Here is a 23,524-nt window from a genome sequence, read left to right on the forward strand (position 1 = left end):
AGGCATAGCCAAACCTCTGAACTGTCCTTGATTTTGGCTCAAAATGTTGCTCTTCCCCTTATGATCCCTCCGCAAAATAGCAATTTTGGAAGAAAACATGGAGGGTTTATAATTAAGAAATAACTGTAATAATCAGATTACTTTTATTTCAGAAATGCATGTACATTATTTTATTTTGTCAGCTGCTCAAGTTAGCAGTACTAATATTAAAGTGTCCCTTCTTTGACAGGTTCCCAGCTGTATTGTGTTGCTATTTTATATTTTTACATCACATTTTTGGTCCATTTTTCATAAAATTGTTTTTTTTTGCAAATTAGTGACAAATAAAGACTGAAGTTAGAAAATAATGACAGACATTTGAATTTCAGATTTCATACCATTCAGAAAATTCATACTAATGCAAGACCTCTATTAGCTTTCTAGGTTTATAAGAGCAATATTTTAAAAATTGTCCTTATTTTTGGGCCTTTGCCCCATTTCTTTGTATGGCTTTGTCCAGATTTCTTCCTCTGAGGTTGAGAGGTATGACAAATGTGTCAGGGCCATCACAAGTCAGCCAGAGACATTTCAAACTGTGACATACTTGTTACACACAACTCCCCCATGTAGTGACTCTGGATGTGTTGAAGCAAGGCAAGGAGTAGTTTCGAAGCAAGGCAAGGAGTAGTTATGCAATGTAAATGTGCAGAGAATCCCACCCATCCAAGGTAGACACAAGTACTAGAGTGGCTTTTCATCTGTCCTTGATTTTTACAGAATGGTCTGGTTTCTGTCATATTTTTTGTACTGTTGATTTATGCTTATTACTCAAAGTGCCTGTTGCTCTGTGTTTAAGTAGCAATGCTTTAATAACCATAAGGTAAGCTTGTCTGAGATTGTAAGATGCAAGTAAGCTTTAATAAGCATGCTGTTAAAGAATTGCCAACATTGAAAGCCTTTCTGTTGTTGCCATGTAGAGAATACTTGACTAGATAATGTATAAGCCTTGGGTATTAAAGGACAGGATTCCATTATTTTAAAAAGCTCATTACACTTGTTGGAGACTTCTACAGACTTTACCCATAAACTAAACAGAATGCCAATCATGTGTGGTCCATAACCTGTACAGTAATCCTTTAAGCAATGTATCTTGAGCTTGTTTCTTGTTTGCTTTTCATTTTTTACTTTCATGTTTTCCCCATGAAACAAGTAGATAGTTGTCAGGCAGCAGGTATTTTTTGGATAAGAAACATTTTTACAAGTGGGGGCATCACAGAGATTTCTACTTTCAGCATGTTACTTGGTACTTTAATAAAGCTGAATATAAATTATAATTAGAACTGCAGTGCAAGGCGAAGTGGTTTGAGTTGAGTACTGGTTTTTCTTGTACTTGATTTTGACTGGCATTCCAGTAATGTATTTAAAAATTAATTTTTTTTTCATGCCTCACAACCTTTTGTTTCCATCTAGATATTAAGTAAGCTGTCATGCAGCCATTGCACTGAAACATATTTATTCTTCTACACTTATTTTTGTCTTGATAAGACTCTCATAATGATGGTTTGCCACGCAGGTCAGCGCATTTAATTAAAGTTAGTTTTTGTGGTTTTGAACATAGCTCCTCCCCTTTCTAGCTGACCACACCCCTTCCCCTTGACTCCACCCATTCAGCTGTCTCCTGCAGCCCCCCTTTGATTTGAAGTCACCAGCCGCCACTGCTTTTGTCTCATATTTTTGATCTGTTCCTCATAAAATTTGTGGTTTTCTACAAAATCATTGAGGACTGAAGTCACTAAATAATGACTGATATTAGAGTTTCAGACTTCATATACTTGAGAAAATGCATGCCAAATGCAAAACCTATTATTCTAGCAATTCCCTAAGTTTATAAAAGCAATATTTACAATGTGCCCTTATTATCTGCCCCCCCCCCGCCATTATTTTTGCCTTTCTCCACCTTTCTTGGACAAGAGTTTGAAAGGTATGGTTTGTTTAAAGCAACTTTCAAACAATAACTCAGAAGTCACTGGCAATCTATGGATGTGGACCTTAATGGGATGTCAGTATGATTTCACTAATGGTTTTCTGGGATTCTCAGTGGAATAATACATTCAGGTATTTTTTTCTGGCATGAAATTCTTAAAATATTATTAATCCATTGCATTTACTGTGACTGGATAATGTATTCAATGAATACTAAATTTCCTCATTAAGCTTACTAACCTGTATCAGCTTGATTCGGGTCATTAGGTCATGTACCTGTTTAGGCTTTCATGTCATTCATCAATCAAGTAAACCTTTATAAAAATTCCAAATAAAAACATAGAGATGGCGCTCAATGAAAACTCATAAATCCAAAAGCAAATAACTACCAAGCAAGGAGATTAACACAACCAGCCTGTTAAAATAAAGCACTCAACTTCAATAAAAAACAAACTATAAACTCTTAACTAAAATCACCGCGTTTTCATCTTTCCTTTACCAAAGAGTTCATCAGATGCATTAAAATAAACCAATGACATTCCTTAAATACTGTGAATAATTTACCAATGTAAAAGCTATTTACAAGTAATTGAAAGTAATTAAAATGTTCTCACATCACCCCAAACACATTGCACCAATATTATATAAATATAAAATGCATGAATATCCTTCCTTTTATCAACTCTATCAAATAAACTAATATAAAACCAGGTAGCATAAAATGTAAATGTAAAAACATGTTAAAAACGTTTTTTTTTTGTTTTGTTTTTTTTTTATATGGACACACTAGACAATCTTGACGTACTGAAATGTCAAAATTCAGTACATCGAGACCGAATAGTGGAAAGTGCAGTTACCTGAAACTATGCTGAATCAGCATATGTCGAATCTGCTGCTATTGTGGTGTCGCATTCGTGATGTGTGGTGCGGTTTGCGGATTTATCTGGGGTTTCAGGTAAGTGTTGTGTGTTTGAGGATATTGGGTAGGGATTTTAGTGTGTGGTGGTGTTTTTTGTGTGTCTGTGTGTTTAGTGCGACCTCAGAGTTAGAAAATATAAGTAGGGGGGTGTGGGGGGTGCAGACGGGCTTGGCCCCTGCTTATAGGTAGGTTAGGTGTGTTTGTGTGTGTTATGTTTGTTTAGTTAGGTAGGTGTATGTGTGTGTGCGATTATGTCCTGGTTTGTGTGTGTGCGGTACTCGTGATTATGGATTTTCATGTATGTGGGTTTTCCACTATTCAGTCTCGAAATACTGAAATTCGACATTTCAGTATTCCGAGATTGTATAGTGAATCTATATATATATATATATATATATATATATATATATATACACATATATATCAATCAAATCATTATATATTCAATAGCATGAGAACTCTATCTATTGACAGAAATGAATTATAACCGCAAAATAAAAGCTTTCCGAATATAAACATAACTAATCATAAAAATCATTTAGATCTGTTAAGAAAATTATTACTCGGTGCATTAAAAGAAATAAAAATAACAAGATAAACTATCACAAGCACATTATTACTAACAGTCATCCACTAAATGAATATTTTTTTTATCCCTGGGACCATGTAACAAGTGTTGGTGAAACTACTGAAATTCATTTTTGTGTTTTTATGCTGGTATTCATAGTTTTGCTGCTCTCGTTTTTAAGAGGATACTACAGATATGTTCTCATTTAACCCAGGAGGAATATTAGTCTGTAGTGCGAGTTGCCACCACAATTCCCTGTATTCAATTCTTTCCTCCCATAGCCACCCTCTTATATCGTTCTTTACTTCCTCAAGAAAAAAAAAAATGAGAAACGAGCTTTTACACATTCCTTTGAGTGTTTAAATAGAGCACTGTTTTCCTTTTTTGTTTGTACATTGTACTACTGTTCGTAAATTCTTTTTTTGAGCTTAGGCTCCATTTTCCCAACATAAAAAAACTTCACACTTCACAGGTCGCAAGGTATACTAAACAAAAAGAGTGGCAATTAAAATAATTTGTTCCTTCAATCATTCTGTTCCTACTAAAATTACCTTTTCTTTATTCAAAGTGAATGCAGACTGGGGAAAAGCCCCACGCTTGAATGTCCCTTTCGTTTTTGCTTGTATTTTGTTTTGCTTATTATTGGTGTCTTGTTCTAATATACCTTTTAAATTCTGCGCATTTCTGTATATAACTTTAACAGATTCTTTAGGAATTTTTATTAAATTCAAAATCAGTGTCTGTAGAGGTCATTCTACTAGCTCATACGTATTGGCCTTTTATAATATTCCTTTTATAGTGGAATGGGTGGGCACTTCCATAATGTAGGCAAGAATTAGAAAATGTATTTTTCCTATGTATCTTGGAATTAAAACCTCCACTCATTTTGTGAATCGCTAAATCTAGGTAATGCAATACATCATAAGAATAACAAAAATATTTTACTCTGTTTTGCCTTACTATCTTCTTTCTTCTCTGCTATTCTAGTAGTTTGACTAGGTGGACCCCACAAAAACCACATCTCTGCCTCAGCCCTCCTGGAAGACCTGAACCTTGGCTACTGAGACACAACTCTCCAACCTTGGTTATAGCTTTCCAACAGACTGTGAAAGTATGTCATTCATAAATATTTAATACAAACTTTCTGACCTGTGTACCCTACTCTAGCTACCTACCAAGGACTGCCAGCAGCCAATATCCCCAGTCCCCATCACTATTCTAATCCAGACCCTCTTCTATTAGTCTCCTCACACCTATTTTTGTAACTTCTATCTCTTTTATCCAAACTCTTTCTGCCTTAATCACTTCCACTATTACCCCTTTCGCACCTGTATAACTTTTGTAATTATTCCTTTGGCCACTAGGTGGCATCCTTGTACTATCAGGTTTACTCCCTTCTGTCTTATTTTCTAACTCCCCTATATCGTTCATTTTCTTTTTTGCCTAACCTTTGTACTTTCTCTTTCTCTCTGGACCCTGCCTATCACCCTTCTGTTTAACTCTAATACCCCAAATCTGTACATCACCATAGCTTCAATTTAATTACTCTTTATTACATGTACACATAGGCTAATTTACTAAGTTACACTACATATACACATATACCTGTTTCAAACCCACCTGCTGTTTCCCCACTTTACTGATTGTTTTTTCTGTGCCACACAAAAGTCTTTGTGTCTTCCCGCTCCGTTCGCCCTTCAGGCTCACTCCGCTCCCTCCCTGCCCCCAAATTCCACCCGCCCCTAGCACCTCTACATTTATCCCCCTCAAAGACACACCCCTCCTTCTTCACAACCAATCATATCCTATACTCCTCCCTACCCCCACCCAACCCTACTACCTCCACATTTATTTCCCTCATAGACAAACCCCTCTCTCTTCACAACCAATCATATCCTATACTCATCCCCACCCCCTTCTATTTAGTCTTCCCCCTCCCACACCTATCTACTCCCTGACCAACCTTCCCTTAATACACTCATTTACATCCCTGCACAGGCCCTCTTAACATGTCTAATCAAATTCAACCTTTGCTATTACTAACTCTCCTAACTACTCTTACCTCTACCTATCTCTTAACCTCCTATGAACAACCCCTACCCTTTACTCTTATAATCCCAAGCAGACATACTCAAACATCTCCCCTAGCCTTATCTATAAGCTATCTCAATACCATCCACAAAACCTCCTACCTTCAACCTAAATATCACCGCCTTTCTCACATTAAATACCATATCTACAGCCTTAAAAAAACTTGTTAACTACTACTGCAAACCCCCTCAACTTTTCAACCCTATAGTATTCTGCTCATTAATAGATGGAGATATCCACCCCAACCCTGGTCCGAACCCATCCCCAATACCCTCTAACTGTCACCAATTCAAAAGAAACCCAACACTATCTACTAAACCCCCCAAATCACTATCAATTGCCCAACTAAATATACGAAGCATTTGTAATAAAATACCACAAATTCATGCTCTTCTAGATGTCCAACAGTTCGATATTCTCTGTCTAACTGAAACATGGCTCAAACCTACAATAAAAGACAATGAGATTATTCCCCCAGGCTACAATATCCTAAGACAAGACCGCTTAAACAAAAAAGGTGGTGGGGTTGCTACACTCCATAAAACTGGACTGCAAATAAGTAAAACAAATCATAACCTTCCATCTGACACTAATATGGAAATAATTATTACAAAACTGCAACTCAACCCACACAAAACACTAAATATTATCTGTACCTATCTTCCCCCAGGTAAAAATCCTACCATATTAGAAGACCTATTAAACTGGCTCTCACTAAATCACCCTCAAGAAACAATACTCTTAGGGGATTTTAATATTGACTGGAACTTATGTAAACATACTAATCCATCCACCCTTATTAACCTGCATGGCTTCTCTCAAATAATAAACTCCCCAACAAGAATAAACAAACTTAATAATAAAGAAAGTATACTTGACTGGATATTAACAAATAGTCCTCAGCAAAAATATACAACAGGAACTCTCCCAGATGACCTCAGTGACCACTCCCTAACTTACATTATTAGGCATAAAACTTGCACTACTGTCCCCATCTAAGTCAGATCATTCCGTAGTAAAAAAATATTTTGACCTCAGTCTGTTTCAAAATGAACTTATGCTAGTCAACTGGTCACCTCTTAAATCTCTCCCAATAGATGAAGCTGTTAGTTACTTTAATAATGCTTTTCTCACTATCCTTGAACATCATGCTCCAATGCGTTCTATACGTGTCAAATCTAAAACAGCCCAATGGCTCTCAAACAACACTAAGAAACTAATCCTAAGTAGGAATAAAGCCTGGGCTAAATGGCGAACCACAAAAAGCTTAACTGATAATGTCACTTTTAGACAACAGAGAAATATGACAAAAAAAGCCATCATACAAGATAAAAAAAACTTCTATACTCAGCTTCAGCAATCTTCCCTTCACCATCCACATAAATTTTGGACCTCTATCAATAAACTGTTATCCCCTGGTAAAGTTGCCACACCAAACCCGTCTGGCTCTAACCCCGACTGCCCCTTACAAACAGCTAATGCCTTTAACACTTTCTTCACTTCAGCCATACTAAAGCTAGCTAATCAACAAAGCCCAGATGCCTCCAAACTATTTACCCCTAGCTCTATCCCCCCCCCCCATTTCACCTTAAACCCATACCTACTTCTCATATACTGTCCTTACTTCATAAACTAAAACCTACTACCCCCTCTGCCGACAGATTACCAGCAGAATACCTCCAATTAGGTGCAAAAGCCTTAGCATACCCCATCTCTATACTGATCAACAGGACCATAGAAGAAAGTACAATTCCATCAGTCTGGAAAATCTCTTACATTATCCCTCTTTTCAAAGGAGGTGACTCTATTGAGTACTCTAACTTCCGCCCCATAGCGTTACTATCTCCTCTTGCAAAAATAATGGAGAAATGCATCCACAAACAGTTACTAAATCACCTACTAAACTATAATCTCCTAGCTAATTGCCAACATGGGTTTCGACCATACCATAGTACGAGCACAGCTTTACTATCCTTCATCGACTCAATTAACAAAAACCGCAACAATAATATTCCTCCTTTGGCATTCTTCGTAGACCTCTCCAAAGCCTTTGACATCGTCAATCACACACTTCTCCTCCATCTTTTAAAGTCCCTCTCTCTAGATAATCCTGCCTTAAGCTGGTTCACATCCTATCTAGACAACCAAAAACAGGCAGTTCTGTGGGACAACCAACTCTCTGATCTCCTCCCCACCTCTATAGGTGTCCCTCAGGGCTCTATTTTAGGTCCTCTACTGTTCTCCATTTTTATAAATGAACTTCATCTAGCTACTCCACTAACAACTTGCATTCAATATGCAGACGACACTACTATCATTTGCTCAGCCTCAACGCAGACAGAACTTCACTCTCTCACATAAAAAACCTTCACAACTATAGAGCAATGGTTCTCTAATCATTGTCTTCTCCTCAACCCCAAGAAAACCAAACTCTTGCTCTTTCCACGCACCCACTTGTCTCCCTCTATCCATTTTACACTTACATCCAATAATGGGACCATTATCTCTCCTGACCAAACAACAAAACTCTTGGGTATTACTATTGACAATCAATTAAGATTTGACAACCATATTAACTTTACAATAAAATCTACCAACAGAAAACTAGGCTCTCTTTACAGAATCAAATCTTTTCTTACTCCTGAAGCCAGAACTACAATAGCTAGAACCCACTTAATCTCAACCCTATTATACGCTTCATCCATATACACAAATCTTTCTAAGCATAATCTTAACAAACTAGCTACATCATATAACAACATTGCCAGATTTGCTACTGCCTCTCCATATAGAACTCATCATTGTTTAAATCTTAAAAAACTAGGGTGGCTGGAATTACCCCACCTTATACAATACTATCAACTCACTATTGCCCATAATGCCCTTCATCACCCTGACAATACTCCAATACTCTCCACCCTCATAACACCCTATAACAATCAGAAGTACCTACGCTCCACTAACAAAATACTGATCCAAACTTCCCTATCTAAAAACTCAGCAGGTGACTCCACATTTTCCAACTCAGTTGGCAAAATATGGAACCAGCTACCACAAGGCCTCACAACCCTAACTTCACTCCCCCTATTTCAAACTAAACTAAAATCCTTCCTAACCAACCATTGGCTATGCTCATGCAATAACCCTGGTTAGCCATTTTTTTCTATTTGATCTGATTCCTTAACTCCCTTTCTCTTTCTTCTTAACTACAAACTGCAACAGAGTATCTAAGTTCATCATTTTTACTTTTTTTTACCCTGCTAAGCCTCATATTGTACTCAAATGTCTATACAACCTGTCGTAGGTTTAAAGCATATGTTTTTTCCTATTATTGTATATTCATGTATATCTTTATATTGTTAAGTAGTATGTAGTGGAGCTTTTCTCCCCGGGCCTCCACTGAAAATGGACATGTATCCAGTTGGACTAGCCCGGTAAACAAATGTAAATTAAAAAATAAAATAAAATAGTTGTAAGCGAATTTTAAACAATTTGTAGTGCCACCCAGGAACAAAATAAATGCTTTTAGCTTATCCAGAGAGGCAGTCTAAAAGATACACATATCATCCAGGAACCTCCTGTATTGTACCCAACAATTAGTATATTCAGAGTGAAGGATGTATTTCTCTTCCCAGATTGCTAAAACTATGTTGGCATAAGTGGGGCACAAGCAGCACCCATGGCTACCCCTTGTATTTGTTGAAAAAATTCACCTCTAAAATATATATAGTTGTTTTTCAAAACTAGTTCCATTAAGTTTAAGCAAGTTAGTTGTTCACTATGTTGTAAGCTTTTTTTCTTTAAATAATGCTTCCTCAAAAAAGTGCATACCTTCATTGTGGGGAATATTCATGAACAAATCTTCTACGTCTATTGTGACAAAAATTATTTTGTCATCATAAAACTCTTGCTTAACATTCCTTAAAAAAATCTGAAGAGTGTTTTAAAATACTGCTTTTGTTCTTCCATAACTTTTTTAATTTAGTGAATCAAACACAAAACGATGATACCAGGGAATAAATGCTCCTTACCAAAAAAACAGCAGCAACATTTTAAAGTAAAATAAAGATGGTAAAAGAGCAAACAATGGCTGCAAATATTCAACAGCATATAAATTCCTTCCAAACAAGTATCGAAGACCGGAACAGTCCAAACTGGAATAAAAACTCAGTTTATTTGTGCACTGGTAAGTGCTTTCACCCCTTCGTGCTTCCTCAGGCCATTAAAACTTGGAAGACAAGAAGAATTCTACTTTTATACTTCCATAGTAAACCAATTAAACAACTGATTAATCCAACCTTTAGCTAATTCATTCAATTGGATTCCAGCGTATAGCTCGCAAGACATTGCCCTGCGAGCTACATCACCGAAACCAACTGGCTGCAGCAGCACTTTGCCGTAGAGCAATACGGCTGTAAAGCATAGCCGCTGCAGCTGTAAACTAAGGACAGACGTATGTTAACTGGTGGTGATCGTTGCAGACAGCTGCCCGGCTGTATTCTAGCTGAGACAGCCATACTAGATGTGTAACACATTCCGTATTCACATTCAAGGACTGCATTTATTTCATTATTTATTTATTATATTGTCATATATCTGATAATATGGTGCTGTCTTAGATCCCTCTGCAGCAACTATCAGTTTTACTGGTAGGTAAAGTTTATTTTTATGGACCTTAGGGATTCCAAAAATGGAAGGAATTCTTGGTTTGTCATTCTTCAAATAATTATAGGTATTCTGGGTCTATTAATCCCTCCAAAACTATATAATTCAAAGCAATATCAATTTTTTGTACAAAATATTAATTTCATTCTTAGATACCCTAATATATTTATCTGTATCACTTAAAATATCATTCATTTTACCTTCATAACATATAAGGTCCATTATAACTGTTCTCCCACTTTTGTTGGGTTCAGGACTTTAATGTCCTTATTTCTTCTTATTTCTTCCAACATTTTCTTTTCTTAAATGTTTAAGTTGGGTCTATACCTAACTTTCAAAAATTATTTTCTAATTTCTTTCTCAACAACAGCCTCAAAAGTTTTTAACTGAGGGTGTAACAGAGGATTAAATGTACTTTTCCTTCATAAAATATCCTAGTTCACCTTTAATTGTGGTAAAGCTAAACCTAAATTTATTTTTCTCACAAATAGCTTTAAATCCAAAATAGTTTTAGTTAAATCCCTTTTCTTATAGGGGAATAAACTTCAACCCCTTGGAAAGTAAACTAAAGTGTTCCACTGCCAAGTCAGTATTGCTGTAATTGTAAGGTAATTATTTTAAAAGCTGAGTGCTTTATTTTAATGTGCTGGTGGTGTTAATCTCCTTGTGTGGTACTTATTTGCTTTTGGATTTATAAAACTTGCCTTACCTTATTTGATGGATCATACACTTATGCTTAGTTTATGTTTATGTCTGCCAAGTTCCATTCAGATAAAGGATTAGCACTGAGCTCAACCTTAGGTCCTTTACTCTTTATAGTGCAAATGTTCCCATTTGGAAGTGTAATATGAGGAAGTGGTTTAGCATCCAGCTCTACCTCTTGTCCTGTCAGCAAGATATGTGGGTAGTGTACTACCTTGCTGATACTGTGTAAGCAAATCATCAGTGGCTAATCCTTAAGTGGATGAAGGCGAACTCATCCAAAATTGAAGCTAAAGCAGATCATGCTAACTTGGGAAATTCTTTGGTTCTGCCATAGCTATTCGGCATTTTTATGGTGGCAATGATATTTAGTTTTGTTGACTAGTCGCATGACTTAGAGGTGATCCAGGATATCCATCTGACACTTAGGGACTAGGTGACAGATGCTGTTAAATGTTCGAGTTTCCTAATACTGAACATCTCCAGGATCAAGCACCTTTTTGCTCAAGCTGGCCTCTCAGCTGTAGTTCATAGACTGGCCTAGGGTACTGTAATGACCCTTTACGTATAAATTTCTGACCACAATCTCGGCTCTTTGAAGCTAGTATAAACTTCTGGTTCCTTGTAACTTGTTGATATACAACACTGCCATCATTTTCAGACTGTTCTGTGGATTTAGTGCCGACTCCTTCTCTGCTTTTTCATCTTTAAAAGATTAGTACTGGTGCATTTCCTCATATACGACTTGGGTCCTACTTACCTTAGGTGGGGGTTATAGTACCATATTGCCCCCTCTGGGCTCTTGATTCTTCCTCCCAGCATGTCCTGGTAGTCCAAAATCCCCAGGTTTACACTCTTTTGTATTATCAAATACTGCACCTGTGTGGGGAAATTATTTCCTCAGAAGATGAGGTTTATATCACACTGATGTGCTTTTGCAGACCTTTCTAGACGTTGAGCTAGCATTGAAACAGAGTAGAGTTGATCATTTTCACAACTTCTATTAATGTTTTAAATTTAGCACATTATAGTCAATTTCCTCAGTTAATTTCTTTGTCAGAAGTACTATCTATACCGGCCTTAGATGTTTTTTTTTTTTCCGAGATTCTATTTTCTTCTTTTATTTAATGTTTTAGGCTACATTCAGTGTTTTTGCTGCTCTTAATAGTGCTTTGTCAAAAGCACCAAATAAAGCCAAAGTTTAGTCCAGCAGATAAGCCAAGTTTTCAGCAATGTATTAATGCAGTCCAGGTTTGTAAGAAAGGGAGAGCTAAAATTATCAAAACTATTACATTATTTTTACTTCAGTTTTATAACTGAGATATTGAAGAAACTGATTTATAAAATTAGTTTCATGACCAAGACTGAATAAACTAATACATAAAATAGTTTGAATTTCCTGTTGCAGCAGACTGAATAAAGTAAAAAGTACAATTCTTCTTATTCATGCGTTTAACAAGTAGAGTCAAAAGGTAAACGTATACTTCAGGAGAGATCCAAGATCACAGCCTAGTTAAGTAACTTATTAGGAGTCATAGTTTTGCAGCTTAACATTGAAGAGATTCGAGCAGAAGACTACAGAGTAAATCTCACTAGCAGTTTATTCTTAAATCACAGAGTTTAACTACCAGAAAAGTTAGCCTTTAAGACCTCCATGGTAAAAATACAAATAAAAATAGGACATAAGCATTTTGTGCATAATCGGAATTTTCTATTGTCTATTCCTGAATTTGCCTTATAGTACTGATTTAATCACTTCTGTGCAATATTTTGCAGCCCCTTATACAGATGTTTTATTAGATGTACTTCAATTTGCCTTATGATACTAATTTAATCACTTCTGTGAAATATTTTTTCAGCTCCTTACACAAATGTTTTATTAGCTGTACTTGAATTTTCCTTATGGTACTGATTTAATCACTTCTGTGAAATATTTTTCAGCCCCTTACACAAATGTTTTATTAGCCATACTTGAATTTCCCTTGTGGTACTGATTTAATCAGTTCTGTGCAATATGTTTAGCCCCTCATACAGATGTTTTATTAGCTGTACTTGATCTTGAAACTTGGCATCAAACCTATTAGTAAAAACTTTTCCTGCTTCAGCCATTCCGTAGACATCAATGGGAATAACTTCTAATAAACCTGATTTCATTTTTTAATTCAAAATGGGCTTATTCAAATATAAATCTAGCATAACTAAAAAAAATGAATGAAGCAATAGTTATACTTGGTAATGCCAGTCTCTATATACCCGCCTTAGTGATGCAACAGGTTTACAGTCTTGGTCATTTACTTCTGTCAGCTTATGTGTGTACCCAATGGTCCACCTTATAACTCAGAAAGTATGCTTTTTGAAAAAAGGAATGCTGATTTGCCTTATCCATTATTAACTAGATTGTTCTGATTACAGGGTTCATAACTCAATAAAAATGAAGACAAACCAAAGAAGCAAAAAAGTGAACCAAAAACTGAAGGAACCAATCGCCCTAAATGCAACAAAGATGCGCCAATACAGTAACAGTCCATAAAGATACCAACGCCAGGTAGAAGGAACCACCAAAAGTTGTTCTACCACAAACAAGTTTATTTTGTTTGCCTGATAGACAAACTTCTTCAGAAAATCACAATCCACAGATTTACCATGCCTTAAATACTATGACATCATAACTGAATTAACAACAATAATTAGCTTAGCCAAAACTAATAAATGTACAAAAGTGATCACTTAGAGTAAAAATGCAACCAGGCAAACTTGCACATATAACCATTTCGAAATTAACACACTTTTAAAATATAACTTCTCAGGAATAGTACATAAATACACATCCTGTTAGTCTGTCACGTAAAATTGTATATCATATCTAAAAATTAAAAATTCGAAAATAGAACTACACTCTCTAAGAATAAGCATCTTCACTAAGATAATACACAATACTTAACACGTAATACAACAAAGAATTAATACAATGAAACCTAACACAGGGACATAAGTGATTACAGGGTTGCTAACTTACCAAGCTTATAAGACAATGATATCTTGAATTGTTAGGATTTAGCAGCTATTCCCTGTAAATAATTATATTTTTTGCTAGCATTGATTAAACTAAGAGGTAGACAGAAATATCTACATGTATTGTTAAAATACCTATCTGAAACGTTTATTAACTCGGTATTCTTAAATACCATCCTCATTCATTTAATTCAAATTAAAAAAAGTCAAAGACATATTGAAGCATGAGAGTATAAATATATGTAATGTAATATAGCATAATGTTTAGTTTATTTGTCATAGTAGAGTTTTAATCTCCAAGCCTCCACTGAAAATCATCTTCAAACAAGCTGATACCCTGTGATCAACAAATAAATATGTTGGACTGTTTGTTACATATTTTATGTATGTATGTATTTTTATTTTTTGCATTGATCTTTTTAAGAATTTACCTGGAGATGATTCATGCAATCCTTTATCCTGGAATTATTATCTGAAACATTTATTTAAACTATGGAGTTTTTTCCTCTCTATTTAGGAACAAATAATTATTTTCATTTAACTGCATCAGGCTTCAATTTTTTTGGTTTAAAGTCTGTCATGTTACCCAAATGTAAGGTTTCGTAATAACTGAACATTCCATTTAGTTGCTATCATAAAGATTACTGTTGTACAGGACTCTTCCAATCATAGCAAGTGAGGAAATGTTCCTGTTTGAAAGTTGACATTAATGTATACCACAATTAAACCCTTTTGTGTTACACCAGGCTCAATAAAGCATGTGACAAGTTCATGCAGAAACATTCATGTTGTATGCTGTACCACTCATTAAGTTTTCAGACTGCAAGTCTGATTACGCAATGAAAGTTACTTAATATTCAAACATGTGCACAGTGATAGGATGGCCCTCCCATTTTAAACTAAATATTCCCCATGATAATAAGTCCGTCTGCACAAATCCATGTCTCCACATCATTACAGGAGACTGTAAACTCTAAAAGCAACTTATCCACTTTCCAATACACAGCAAAATGTCTTCATGGAGCAGAATAATACAAACCATTAAGGAAAAAATAAATGAAACACATGTATCTTGATGCCATAAGCATCTCAGAAACAGATCCAAAGGCATACAGAATGTGCAAAGGTCTGTTATTGTTGTTAAATGAGATATACTGCAATGTACCATGCAGACAATGGCACATGCATGCTTAACAAGCACAGTACATATCACAGACTTCCTCTGATGAATACAAGTTGGCAGAGGAGCACTCTGTTTATACAATGACATTACTTAGAAAAGGTACAAATGTTTTTCTTAAGTACATAATCCACTGCTGTGTATGTAACACAGAATTTACCCATGGTCGGCTTTGTTTAATCACTTAAGAGTCCACTCTTGTGATCAAATCATACCAAACATGGGTAAACACTGTGTTAACAATACCCATTTGTGGATGACTGCTAAAGTGAACATCACCCAGCCATAAAATAATACAACACTACTCTTTCAAATAATATATATACAGGTTATGCAGTTCTTTCCTAACATGAAGTAAAGAAAGCTGTTACCTGTACTACCATGGAAAAATTAGTAAGTTTTGCTTTCCTTATTAGGCAATTAGTTCATGCTCTGTATTTGCACAAACATATAATAATAATTATGACTTTCATTTTTGAACCATCTTGTAAATTAAGAATACTAGGAAACATAACATTAGAGAAGTTAGGAAGTAAGCAGGAAATACAGTCTTCCTTCTTAATGTCACCAACTAAAAATACCACTGTGTCTACTTTACACAGTGTATGTATCCTTGGCAAAATAGCTAGCTAGTGAACATTTATAGCAGTTTGAAGTTGACATGATACTCTAGTATTTTTTTTTCAATGTTATACCTCAGCTATGGAATTACTGAATGAAAACATGATACTCTTTGATGGGTAAACTGCTTGTTCACTTTTCTCCTTGATATTTCTCTTTTTAACAATAACTGTTTATATGACTGATACAAAAATATGATAGAAAGTACTATATTTCTTACCTCAAACATGAAAGTGTCTACTTCTTCCCTAATTTCCTCATGTTTAAGCAAGTTTCCATCATCATATTTTGCAGTGAGAAGCATATCAAGGAATGCTTTTCTCTTACTAGACTTCTCTGAGCCATTTTCATCTTCAGGGACCAGGGAAAGTTCTGTGGAGCGTGCCATCATTCTGGTCCTCTCCTTTATCACCTTTCAAATTAAACAAGATTACTATGTTGCTTCACATAAAGCTAATATTAAGATTTCCTGAAACAAAAAGTTGAAAAACATTTAACTTAATTTTTTTCTTAAAAGATAAAACTTACTCCCAAGAAGTGGTAACATCATAAGTGAATGCAAATAAGTTAAGCAAAACCGAATAACATTAAAATTCCACTTTTACATGAACAAAAATAACAGCCAGACACCAATGGGGCATCTTACTTTCTATGTGCATTACTCACTTACTGTAACCCTTACCTGAAAAAAAACATGAGAAACAGAAAACTGGAACTCAGACGGACATATCATTTAGAGTGCATGATATACTTAATGGGACTTTGATTTTAATACTAAATTCAAACACACTTGGTTATGGTATGTACTTCAAATGTAAAGGCTAAGCAAGACTTCTTCGAATCTTGAAGTACTATTTTTGTGTCATCCAAAATTAGTACTTCTTCTTGTCCATTATAGAAAACCCTTTTATAAAGATTACCTTTTTTGGTATTGATGCATTTAATTTGAACATGTACAGACACCTAAAACTCAAAAAATAAGCATAATTTGTTTTACTGAGCATTTACAACCTCTATATAATATGGCCAGAACATTATAAATCCTTCCATGGAGGTGTGCTATTTTTCTTGCACAAAATACCTAACTACCTCTGAATTTAGAGCATCAGAAAATTATCATGCAATTGACAGTTAATCAATCCATCCATCCATAACCTTTTTTTTCCATTTTTGGACATGGGATCAAAGTGTCACATCAACAATGACAATTATCGAGACCCAGTGTTCACACAGCCAGGTGGCTAGCCCTGCCAAGGTTGTTCTTCCATACTATATACATACACCACATGCACTTACATGCATGGCCAATCTTCAGGAAACATTCTTTAATCAGTATTAGACCAATTCAGGACATCTATCCAAGTAATAAAATATCCATTTTCTCTGTTTTTATGAAGGTGTACTTTCTTGTCTGTTTCAGTGAACCAACCAGATGATCTGTATGCAGCCTCTGTGCAATCTGTTTTCCAATATCAATACCCATAGCTTGTTACCATTCTTATTAAGTTCCATACCACTTTGTCCTATTCTTTGTATTAAGAATAGATTGTCCTTTTGTGTTCTGACATACATTAAAATGCTACCCAGAGTTTGCTGAGAAGTGTAGTATAATCTGATTAGTATGATCTGAGAGTTTACTGTTCAAAAGCCAAGCAATAGTATTCAATTCCTTGTCCATTTAAATTATATCTCTGTCTTTGCTGACCTGCCTTTGAAGTCATGTTATTTAATTAACAGTGTTTCTTCTGAGGCAACATTGGTCAGTGGTAATACTCTGAAGTCTGACAAAAATGAAGATGAAAGGGTCCCCAAACCTAATGTAAACACTACATCTACAAGAGCTGAGGGAATTTCTTACTTTCACTGAGTTCTGTTGACCTCAGCATTGATTATATTAGTTAGCAGTAAGTGTCACAGATTCAACTTAACTAAACATAAACTTTTGTTTTGTGTGTATTTTCTCCAGTGAGTCTTCTTTCACTGAAACAGTAATTTGGAGAACTGTGTCCACTAGGTTGTGCATGACTTTTTTCTGAACCACAATTTTGGCCCATTCTCATAGATTAGTACTAAGCTAACTGCCCTTGTGAGCCATTTTAAGCCTAGCCAATTATCCCTTGTGAGACTCAAACCCTGCACTGTGTGTTTCTAAGGAAAACACCTTAACCATTAGGCCACCCTCCCAATCTAAGTCCTCAGTCTTACAGTTATTTCTGCTCTACTCATCACTGATTTCATTTTTAACTTCCATTTTAAAAAGGAGAAAAAAAGACTAGCAGCACTTTTGTCTCTTGTTTTACTGTAATCCTTGTCTATTTTGTTTAAATTTATGTCAGTGAAATATCAGAGTTCTTTTCCCATGCCACAACCTTTTTAAACAATCAAGATGTTTAACCCTGAGTTCCTTTGTAATGCATCAAGTAGCCTTCACAGGTTCAGTAGTAAAAGCACCAAATAAACATTTCAGTATTACAGATAAATTATGCAGTCATATGTTTCAAATACAACATTTAAAAAAGATATTCGAAAAGTTGGTATATAGTGTATTCAAAAACAAGTCAAATCCAGGTTCTACTTATTCCATCCGGAAATAAAGCATATCCACTTTCAATACATGTTTATTTCACACATATTAAATTGTTGATTACTTTTTAAAAGTATAATCCATCCAAATGTATTTATCTGCCTTCATGCATTACACACACACGTGTGTGTGTGTGTGTGTGTGTGTGCACGTGTCTATATATACGTATATGCATACATATATATATATATATATATATATATATATATATATATATACACATAATTATGTATATTTATATATCTATATATATATATATATATATGTACACATATACCTGTAACATTTTTATAATCCTGTCTTTCCAAGGCTTTAATGTTTCCCTTAATTCTCAATTTCAGTTGTCTGACAGTTTTGACCAGTGCAACTCAAACTACATATACACTACACGTAATATATTACAAAAGTGCTATAATAACTCAAAACAGCAAAGAGTAGCTGTTATTTAGGGGAAATGGTGTTCCTTCCATGATCTGTCTCAGGCTTTAGGCTTTACAGTTCTTAATATTCATCACCACCATTCTAGAGGCTTTTCACAAATCTAGGAAGCCTTATATTCTGAATTACTAATGTCAACAAATCGAGACAGCTACTCCATATTTCCACTCCTCTTCCCTTTAGAATAGTCGCATCTTAACAAAACTACCAAATACTGTGCAACAATGTAATGAATATTTTTATCTATCATTATAAATATATCACAAGTTATAGATATGTGATTACTCGTAGTATCTAGAAATAATGGAAGCACTTAAAAGAGTATATTATTTAGATATTGCTTATTGAGCCTTTTTGTAATCAAAGTACCGTTTCTCAAATTTACATAGGCAATCATGTACTTCTCTCTAAAAATAAACTGCTAAACTGCAAATTCTCATTTGAAACATTTTCGAACATAATTCATTACTGAAGTGAAAAAAACAAACATACAACGAATAAAACTATAGTTATATTAATAAACAGTTGTACCAGACAAGTCGACTGCCTTGGTTTCTTCATAGTTTCATTACTGAAGTGAGTTGGGGTACCAAGCTGGCTGTCTGCCAGTCACACTAAGTGACCATGCCCCTACACTTCTAGTTAGAAAAATAATTCATTCCCAAACCTATATTCCTTTCAAGTACACCCGTAGCAAGAAAAACTTCTCCCCTGACACATTTAATCTAGCACTTCAATGTTGTGACTACTCTCTCTTAAAAAAACCTACAACCAGACCTTGCAGTAGAACACTTCAACAACAAGTTCCTTGACACCTTCAATAATCTTGCCTCCACCAGGAAAATACACTACACATCCAAACTATTACCCTGGCTATCTAATGATACGAAACTTCTAATTAAACAAAGAGATTGCTGTTATGATATAGTGAATTCACATTATATCAACAACTAAGAAACCAAGCTAAGAAAAACATTATCAAAGATAAAAAAAAAAAAAAAACTACTTTCTAACCTGCCAACAAAAGCACCAGCACAACCCACATATGTTCTGACAAAATATCAAACACCTCCTTAACCCTGGTAAAACTTTCATCCCCTGCTCCCTCCACAGCAAATACCTTTGAGCCCTTAGCCTCGCAGTTCAATTATTTTATTGATTTATTAAGTTTTTTATTTTATTTTACATTTGATAACAGGGAACGTCCACTGGACACAGGTCATTTTTCAGTGGTGGCCCAGGGAGAAAAGCTCCACAAATAGCATAACATTTGAGATATATTGAGCACAACAATTAACATAAATAGAGCACAATAGTGTATTACAGTATAGAAGCTGATTGAGAAAAACATACATTGATAGTACATAATTCGAAGGAAACAACTGCAGTCTCAAAATAGATATACATCCAGATAAAGTCAGAAATGTTGTTAAGCAGTATAGGTAGTTTAAAATGTAGAAGTCATAGGTCACAGCAGTAGATAAATTTATGGTTACAGCAGTAGATACAGCAATATATGTGTATTAAATGCTCAGAGTGGTAGGTGGAACTAGCCCGGGGAAGTACATGAACATAGCCATGTAGTATGGAGGTGAGTTTTTAGCGCTTTCTTAAAATGAATTAGTGAGGAGGTGGAAAATATGTTTGTTGGTAGTGAGTTCCAAGTTTTAGAAATGGTGTTAGAGAAGAGTGATTCTCCTTCTGTGTTACTGACTTTAGTTACTTCAAGAAGGAATTTATTGCTGGAGCGAAGAGTTCTTTACAAGAGTAGGGATGAAGTAGGTTTTGCAATGATGGGATTTTTTTCTGGTTGGTTGAGAATTTTATGAGCAAAAGTAAGTTATTGTAAAATAAAAGTTGGGGGAACTCTAACCAGTCAAGCTGTTTTAGAGATGTGCAGTGGTGTGATCTGGATGGGGCATCAGAGGCAAACCAAGCTATTCTAGTGTAACAGGAGTCTAATTTAGCTAGGTCTGTCTTTCTGAGGTTAGTAAGAATTGGGGAAGCATAGAGAAGTGTGTAGACCAGATGAGTGTGAGTTATGGTAGATTTAGTGTGTTTGGTAAAACACTGTCTATTTCTGTAAAGGGTGCTTAGCTTTGTATGTATTTTCTTAATGGTCTGGGTGATATGTATGTCAAATCTCAATTTGTCATCAATCTCTACTCCAATGAGTTTTGTGTGTGCAATGGGGGAAATGACAGTGTTATTGTTAGATGTGATGTTAAAGGTGGGGTCTGCCGAGGTGGATTGAGTAGGTTTAAAGAGAGGTAGTTTAGTTTTAGAAGGGTTAAGGATAAGTTGAAAGTTGATAAGGCATGTTTCAATAGAGAGGAAGGATTCTTGTGTAGGGGGGTCTTTATTACATAGACGAAAGTTCAAAATGTCGACTGCTCACATGAGCGGAAATTCAGGAACTCAAAATCGTTATTGTGGGTGCTCCCACACCCCCCACTAAATATATATTCCAACTCAGAGATCGCACGACAGTGAGAAAAGAGCAAATATTCATATCTTCACTATACTGCAATCCAAAAAAATTAACATCGAGTTCCTGAATTTCCGCTCATGTGAGTGTTTGACATTTTGAACTTTCATCAATCTAAAATAGGCCCTGTAAGGGAGTGTAGTTCCTGTAATGAGGAAGCAGCACAAATTAATGTGGAGTCATCTGCATATTGAATGACAGATGCAATAGGAGTGGAGGTGTGAAGGTTGTTAGTGTAAGGAGAGAAAAGTAATGGGCCGTGTATTGAGCCTTGGGGTACTCCAAGGGTGACTGGAAGTAAAGGTGAAAGTTTGTTCTGCTGAAAATCTGCCTGTTGGCGACCAATTAAATATCTTTGGTACCAGATTGTGGTAGAATGACTAAGTCTTAGGTCAGTAAGGACTTTGATAAGTATAGTGTGACTAACCATATCAAAGGCCTTAGACAGATTTAGGAAGGTTGCTGATACATATTCTCAGTTGTTTCTGAGGTGGTTGACAGTATTAGTAAAGGACATTAGAGTTGTGGTGGTACTGTGATAAGGATGAAAACCATGTTGAGTGTTAACAGAGGAGTGTATGGTTTTGCAAGTAGTCCATAATTTAGCTGTGAATGCATCTTTCCATAGTTTTGGCTATAGGGGAGAGAATAGCTATTGGTCGGTAGTTTGCCAGTTCATTAAAATTACCCCCTTTATGTAGAGGAATAATATGGGATATTTTCCAGGTTTCAGGGACATGGGCTTCAGACAAAGATCTATTAATAAGGATGGCTATCGGGTATGCAATGGCACTGGCTGCTATTTTTAGAAATTCAGTTGATAATTTGTCTGATGCTAGTGTTGTGGGCTTACGTTTCTTAAGGTATTTTCTAATCATATCAGTAGGGACAGATTGGAAGTGAAATGTGTTGAGTGTTTGACAGGGTTCTGTGGGAGATGTGTTGTGTTGGTTAGTTTGCTGGTTAGATAGGGCTAGGATGGTTTCAGTAAAAAATTTGTTGAATTGTGTAGCTATGATGACTGATGTGTCTGTCAGTGTGGGAGAGGGAGTACTATTTTTTCCAGGTTGGAGTATTTTGTTAATAGTAGCCCAGAATTTTTGTGGGTTGTTTTGATGTTTAGTTTGTAGATTGTAGTAGTAGTTGATTTTGTTAAATTTAACTTGTTTCTTACATTTATTGCAGAGCTCTTGGTAAGTTTGCTTAGTGTCTTGGGATTTGATTTTTTTGCCAGTGGCTCCAGACTTTGTCACTGGCTTTGAGGAGGAATCTAGTAGTCTTACAAAGCCATGGAGTGGGATTTGCTTTGATTCAAATGGTTCTTGGAGGGGTATGTAGGTTTAAGATATTTAGAAAGGTAGTACTGAAGTGTTTTATGGCTTTGCTAGATCAGGAAGATTTAGCAGTGTCCAATTACATTATTTTAGGTCAGAAATGAAGTTGTTGGGGTTGAAGTTCTTTTGATATCTTATTAGTTTATAGGCTGTGTCTTTGGTCTGATAAGAACATTGTCTAAGCAGAAGGGATGGTAGATGGTCACTTAGGCCATCAGGGAGACAACCTACATGAGATGGGAGGACCGGTCTATTAGTGAGTATCCAATCAAGGATTGGTTCCTTATTGGATGTTTTGTCAGTCCTAGTAGGTGACTGGATGGTTTGAGTAAAATCATGAAGACTAATATGATTGGTGGGGGCACCAGCAATACAGGTAAGCCAATCTATGTTAAAATCTCCCAGGATAATGGTTTCATTTTGGTGTGTGTTAAATGACCAGTGTAGTAGATTTTCAAGAGTGGGAATATTTTTGCCAGGTGGCAGATAGCAGCCTATGATGTTAATTTGTTTTTTGTCGTTAAGTTTAACTGGGTACAAACTAGTTCTCCTTTGTCTAAGTTGTTATATTCTAAGTTAAATTTCTCTACTCTAAGATGATTTTTAAATAGTACTGCAGTTCCACCACCTTTTTTGCCAAGTCTGTTCCCCTGGAGGATATTGTACCCTGAAGGAATTATTTCAGTCAGTAATATGAGGTTTCAGACATGTCTCAGTTATCACCACTATGTCTAGGGTGTATAGTGAGATACTGACATTTAGTTCATGAATTTTATTGGTGATGCTCCTAATGTTTAAATTAAGTAAAAGTAGATCAGTTGATTTCCTAAGAAGGAGAAGTAAGTGGGTAGGAAGATGAGAGGTAAGGAACCTTACAGAAGTAGCAAGGCCAGGATTTGGGTAGATATCACCACAGTAAGAAAGTATGGAAGCTATAGAGATTATAGACCTCAGGAGCTT

The 23,524-nt window shown here is 35.6% G+C and overlaps 1 protein-coding gene across 1 annotated transcript in view; it reads right to left on the reverse strand.

Moving 5' to 3' along the window:
- LOC122794258 (cytochrome P450 4V2) overlaps positions 1-23,524 on the reverse strand; it is a 1,013,082-nt gene that overhangs the window by 289,321 nt on the left and 700,237 nt on the right. The window contains exon 7 of the mRNA XM_044062508.1: positions 15,941-16,132. Within this exon, the coding sequence (XP_043918443.1) occupies positions 15,941-16,132 (192 nt within the window). The remainder of the gene's footprint in view (positions 1-15,940; positions 16,133-23,524) is intronic.

Source organism: Protopterus annectens, chromosome 2.part1, assembly GCF_019279795.1.
Source record: "Protopterus annectens isolate FY-2018-M chromosome 2.part1, PAN1.0, whole genome shotgun sequence".
NCBI classification, from domain to species: domain Eukaryota; kingdom Metazoa; phylum Chordata; order Ceratodontiformes; family Protopteridae; genus Protopterus; species Protopterus annectens.